General features: G+C 40.4%; 1 protein-coding gene across 1 annotated transcript in view; it reads left to right on the forward strand.

Annotated features, from left to right (window-relative positions):
• Positions 1 to 2,247: 2,247 nt before the first annotated feature.
• Positions 2,248 to 6,657, forward strand: part of aldh9a1a.1 (aldehyde dehydrogenase 9 family, member A1a, tandem duplicate 1) — an 11,869-nt gene continuing 7,459 nt past the window's right edge. Inside the window, exons 1-4 of the mRNA XM_017468119.3 lie at positions 2,248 to 2,404; positions 3,582 to 3,738; positions 3,895 to 4,040; positions 5,475 to 5,604. Coding sequence (XP_017323608.1) covers positions 3,588 to 3,738; positions 3,895 to 4,040; positions 5,475 to 5,604 — 427 coding nt within the window. The 5' untranslated portion in view covers positions 2,248 to 2,404; positions 3,582 to 3,587. The remainder of the gene's footprint in view (positions 2,405 to 3,581; positions 3,739 to 3,894; positions 4,041 to 5,474; positions 5,605 to 6,657) is intronic.

Here is a 6,657-nt window from a genome sequence, read left to right on the forward strand (position 1 = left end):
AGTCATGCTCTTGGTCAGATTTACACATGGCATCATCTCATTTATGAATCCACAAAGACAAAACAGTGGGTTGGGAAAAGCAACAAATATTTGCTGTGGCTCAGGTGGTAGAGCGGGTTGACCACTAATCGTAGGGTTGGTGGTTCGATTCCTGGCCCACATGACTCCACATGCAGAAGTGTCCTTGGACAAGACACTGAACCCCAAGTTGGTCTCGATGGCTGATTAGCACCTTGCTACCATTAGTGTGTGAATGGGTGAATGAGAACCAGTGTAAAGCGCTTTGGAACCGCTATGGATAAATCAGACAAATTCCGTTTAAGGTTTATTCCAAATATGATGGTGATATGCATTGAAATATTCCTGTATACATGGCTGTTGTAAGTATGCCTGAGTTGCCATTTCTAAATACCTAGACTACAGCTAAGCATCTGTTAGCACCCACAATTCCTTGCGGACTGATTTTCTGAATAAGGTGTTTACATGCAACAAGTTTCCAATTAAAACAGGCACACTTCAGTGGTGGGAATCAGAATATTGTCTTAATCTGAATCCGGCAATTGGATTGCGGCATTTACAGTGGGGGGAAATAAGTATTGGACACGTCAAAAAAATTTTCCAATGAGGCTATTCACATGAAATTTTCAAAAGACATCAGTATTAACTCAAGAAATCAGGAAATATAAAGAATTCACAACATTAAAGTCCATAAATAAAGTTATGTGTAATAAAGTGGAATGACACAGGAAAAAAGTATTGAACACGCTAACTGAAATGTATTTAATATTTACTGGAGAAGCCTTTGTTTGTAATGACAGCTTCAAGACATTTCCTGTATGACGAAATTAATCGGCCGCAGTATTCAGGTGTGATTTTGGCCCATTCTTCTAAAAATCTTGTCTTTAAATCTTGTTCAATTGGATTCAAGTCAGGAGACTGACTGGGCCATTCTAACGCCGTGAATTTTTTTCTCTGAAACCAATCAAGACTTTCCTTTGCTGTATCCTTTGATCGTTGTCCTGCTGGAAGGTTCACCCACGTCTCATCATCATAATGGTGGATGGCAGCAGATTCTTCTCAAGAATCTCCTGGTAAAGGGCTCCATTCATCGTTCCTTCAATGATATGAAGTCTGCCAGTACCATGATGCTTCCACCTCCAAACTTCACTGTTGGTATAGTGTTTTTAGGGCGATGTGCAGTGCCATTTCTTCTCCAAACATGGCGTGTAGTATGACAGCCAAAAAGTTCAATTTTGCTCTCGTCTGACCAGACTACACTCTCCCAGTATTTCATGGGCTTGTCCAAATGAGTTGTAGAAAACTTTAAACAAGCTTCGACATGCCTTTTCTTTAGTAATGGAGTCTTGGAGGGTGAGCATGAGCAGTGGAGTGCATTTCCTATTGATTTCTCTGTGATGATGGTACCTGCTACCTCTTAAATACCTAGCCTACATCCAAGCATCCACAATTCCTTGCAGACAGAGCTTGTTCATATATCTCCCTTCAGTGGATTTTCTGAATAAAGTGTTTACATGAAATTAATGTCCGATTAAAACAGGCATATTCCAGGGGTGGGAATCTGAATTTGGGGAATCAGAATAGCATTTTGATCTGAATCGGGCAATCGGATTGCAGTATTTACATGACTCAATACCAATTAGAGTATTGCCAAATTCCAATTAATATCAGAATATTGATGTGCATGTAAACTTAGCCATTGTGACCTACAGGGAGGAGGATTTTCGGAAGTTGCAAAACAATGTAATTCTTGAAAGTGGGTCGCAACAAGGTTAATAACAGCTGAATTAGATCAAGTATAGGTTCCCAACCCTGGTCTTGCACATTTGAGAGTTTTCTCTGCTGTAACACACCACATTAGGAAGCAGATGACTTGCAGAACAAGGGGTACTGCAGGAACAGGGTTGGAAGTGTGTGCTGTAAAGGGTTGCTCAGTTTGCACAAAGAGCCCTACAACAGAGTGTAACTTTTCAGAAAAGGTTTGAGTCAGAACTCTTTTAGGAAAAAAACCCCACTGACGAACACTTTTTTTTAAGGGTGTATGTATATTTGACCCACTTACGACGTGCAACTTCTTTGAAGGCAATGATGCAATAGAAAATCATAGTCCAGATGATAAAATTGCACACTACAAAAGGGTATTCACTGAAAGTTGAACGGTCGGATTTATTGTGTGTCAAACCCACAAATGCTGAATTGCCAGATAAATAAACCAGTGAAAGCACCTGATTAGCTCAACGCCCTCCCTGTTACATAATCATAGTCTTGATAACTACTGGACTGGCTATACCCTGTTTACACAGAAGCTGAACGGCCATTTCGGGTCTCGGCTCCAGGAGAGTGAAGAGCAGTAGCGCCACTAAGAAACCAAGTCATACACTTCAAGGTAAGGTTATATTTACTGATATGATTTGAAGAAATACGTGAACATTTAATGCATAAAGATAGCGCTCTATAGAAGCTGCTATTGTACAGAGTAATGGAAGCTAGCTTAATCCTCTGAGACTATTTTCCACAAATGAATTTTTACCGCTTGCGTTTTTTTGGTTGATGATGATGATGCGAATGTGTTTTGGGGAACGAGCAAACCCACTTTTTTGCTACTTTCTTTGCAATTTACTGCAGCGTAGAAAAGAACAGGGGCGTGTTTTATTGCACTCAGCAGAAGTTAGCATACTGGTTAGCATGGTTTACACAGAGAGGGCTGGGAACGTGAAACATTTTGTGAAAGAGATTTTCATACCAAATTTAGGAAATTTCCGGAACCCTCTGTCCTCCATTCTTGGGTTCACTTAAGTAGACTGGAGTGCGCATTTATTATTATTATTATTATTATTATTATTATTATTATTATTATTATTATACTTTTGCTATCTCTTTGCACCTTATTTCAATACAAGAACTGTGCACTGGTTGGCGATGCACTGTCCTTTACTGCCCTGTTTAGTAACTGTTGTAGTATCTTGCTCTGTTTGCACACGTGTCCCTTATGTATTCCTGTGTTTTGTAGTCTTGTATATTTCTGTGTAGTCTCATGCAGCTCTGTGTGTTTTATGAGGAACGTTGCTTCACTGTGTACTATACCAGCTGTATATGATTGAAATGACAATAAAGCAAGCTGTATTTAGTGTGCACTTAATGAACTACAGCCCAACTTTTCCCTTTAAAGTTATTTATCAGCATTATTACACAGTGAAGGTGTATGGCACATAAGACACAGATAATGACTCCCACACTGAAGTTTCTTTAAAGTGAGGAAAAAAATTCGCAACATTCTACTTTTGTAGTTATGCTACTGAGAAATTTTGCTCATCTCTTAACCACACCCTGCAGAAGCATGACAGGCCAGGCTGTGTGAAGAGAGGGGGGTTCGGCGGCAGGAACTCCAAGTAGACCAAGTGAACAGAAATGATCCAGGAGAATGAATGTTGTCTTGGGCGAGGGTGTCTCAGATTACTGGCAGCACAAAATGCTCCACAGTAATGCACTGCAATAATTGTTGAACTTTCTCAGACTGCACCAATAGTCTACATTCTAATAATCAACATTTTCTCTGTGAGCAGTATAAAATGGCTCAGACACCACTTCTTTCACTGCCTGAATTTCACAATGTCTCCACTGGGAGTCTGGTTGTGAAAGAGGCTCTAAACTTCTGGGGTGGAGCTCGAGTTCAAGGCAAGGGCACAAAGTACTCGGAGCCAGTGTATGAACCTGCAACTGGTAAGTGTTTGGCTTTTTTCCATGTGTAGCAAAGGATCGTAAATTTATGGCCATTTTATATAATGTAGTGTTTTCTGCAACTTACTTGTCACTGATTAACTGAAGTGGCCTCCACTTTGAAAACCACTGAGTTAAACAATACTTTGTTGTCTCCAGGCCGTGTGCTGTGTGATTTGATTCCTTGCGGGGAGGAGGAGGTAGATCAGGCTATAAAGAGTGCAAACTCTGCCTACCTGAAATGGAGTAAACTTGCTGGTATAGAGAGAGCTCGGATCCTGCTGGAGGCTGCACGTATCATTAGGGTAAAGACACTAATTCTAAAGTGATTCATAACATAAACTGAGATCCCAGTTGTCATAAAAATCATATCTGGATGTATATTTAAGCTACTGGATAATGTATTGCTATATTTATGTATGTATGTACTTATACACTGAAGACATTTGGGTTCCCTGGTGGACATGTGGCACTCTCGTTGCTGTGGCCCGTGTTCGATTCCCACAGTAGAGTGGTCCAATCCCACAGTAGAGCTACTGTAGCACAAATTGCTGAAAAAGGTAGTGCAGGTTATAATACAAAGGTGTCAGAAAACACAGTCCATTGCAGCTTGCTGCTTATGGTGCTGCGTAGCCGCAGCCTGGTCTGGCCTGGTCTGGCCTGGTCTGGCCCGGCCTGGTCTGATGAATCATGTTTTCTTTTACATCATGAGGATGGCTAGGTGCGTGTGCATTGCTTATCCGGGGAAGAGATGCACCAGGATGCACTATGGGAAGAAGGGAAGCTGACAGAGACAGTGTGATGCTCTGGGCATTGTTCTACTGGAAAACCTTGATGGGTCCTGGCATTCATGTGGATGTTACTTTGATACGCACCACCTACCTAAACATGGTTGCAAACCAAATGCACCCCTTCATGGCAGTGGTATTCCCTAATGGCAGTGGCCTCTTTCAGCAGGATAATGCACCCTGCCACACTGCAAAAAATGTTCAGGAATGGTTTGAGGAACATGACAAAGAGTTCAAGGTGTTGACTTGGCCTCCTAATTTCCCAGATCTCAGTCTGATCGACCATCTGTGGTATATGTTGGCCAAACAAGCCCGATCCATGGAAGCCCCACTTCACAATCTACTGGACTTAAAGAATATACAGCTAATGTCTTAGTGCCTGATACCACAACACACCTTCAGAGGTCTTGTGGAGTCCATGCTTTGATGGGTCAGAACTGTTTTGGCAGCACATGGTGGACCTACACAATATTCGGCGGGTGGTTTTAATGGTCTGGCTGATTGCTGAAATTCCGATCTATCTTCTCATATTCATCTTTTGATCTCAAACCCAAGTGTCTTCAGTGTATAGCAAAGGAAATGAATTGGCCTTGCTGTTCCAATACTTTTGGAGGGGACTGCATTTTCTAGGCTATATGTAGTCAAATGAAAACCTGCAAAGATGATTTAAACTTCACGGCTACAACAACTGACTTATGCAGATGCAAATGTGCTTTATTTCAATTCAAAGAAACTTACTTAGTATTTGGTCTCTGCTACACCTTTAGTAATGGTGACTTTAATATTTGAGTTATTGTCAGTTAAACTGTCCTAAGGTTGCACCAGCACATTTGTTAACACCATGTGGCTGCCAATTCACTAAGGTGCAATGTTGATACACTATGCAGGAATCTTTTTAGATTGCATTTAGCATGTTGCGTTGTAAACTTTATCCCATATGGCCTTTAACAGGAGCGCAGAGATCAAATTGCTGTTCTGGAAGTGATCAATAATGGAAAAAGCATCACTGAAGCTAAGGTGGACATTGATGTGGCCTGGCAGTGTATTGAGTACTATGCTGGAATTGCTCCCACACTAGCAGGTATTTTCAGCTGTAAAATGTTAAACCACTAATGTACTTCTTTATAATAGCAAATTCAGAACATATCTCCTGGACCAAATTAATGCATTTGAAAATACTTATTTGTTGATAGTTAGTAGGGATGCATCGAAATGAAAATTCTTGGCTGAAGCCGAATATAATGAAAAACTTGTCCGAAGGCCGAATACCGAACACGTTTTTTCACGTTTTTTAATTTTGCCTTTTTTTTCACCATTGCATAAATTAAATAGTCAAAATGTGCTTTTTACTATTTTGTCTTGCTTTTCAAAGAAAAAATCAATTACAAAAAGTACAATGTCAAAATATTTAACACTGAACTTTTTTTTAAATTCCAGCAGGCATAGGCTACCAACAAGGCACAATATTTATTTATTACTTTAAATAAATAAATTACTAAAATGAAAATATTATGTGGTCATCTTTGAGCCCCCCTTGAATAGCCTAGGTTAGGCCTATAACTGACTGCTGAAAGAATGTAACACTCTATAGCCTACAATAAAAAGCGTGTTAAAGTGCATTGACCAGTGCAAAAAATGGTTATATTCTGTTATATATGACTGATTATATTGGGGATATATACCACTCGTGTCCCTGTACACCTCGCAGAGTATTATAGTAGATATAGTATAGTTAGATACGTTGTTAATGTTATGTTCCTTGATAGATTTAGTTAGTTTAAACTATAGATTAGTTCATTTAGTCCCCAATGGTTTTTCCGCTCCCAGTCTATAGTACTAGTTCATGTTTCTTGTTTTGTGTTTTGACTCTGTTTTCTGTGACCGCGACTTTGATTCCTGCTGTGTCCTGTTAATGCCTGTTTGCCGATAGCCTGACCCTTTGCCTGTCCTGACAATTTTTTTGATTACGATTTGTCTGCCTGCCTTTAAATAAATACGTCTTTTACCTGCTTCCGGACTCTACTCCCTTACGTCTCGCAACGTGACAGAAACATGCTCCGGAACAGAAACAAGTGTCCACAGTAAACATCTGAAGAGCACGTAGCTCGTGCATGCGCGCGCGCTCCCTCATCGA

The sequence above is a fragment of the Ictalurus punctatus genome, chromosome 5 (assembly GCF_001660625.3).
Source record: "Ictalurus punctatus breed USDA103 chromosome 5, Coco_2.0, whole genome shotgun sequence".
NCBI classification, from domain to species: Eukaryota; Metazoa; Chordata; class Actinopteri; order Siluriformes; family Ictaluridae; genus Ictalurus; species Ictalurus punctatus.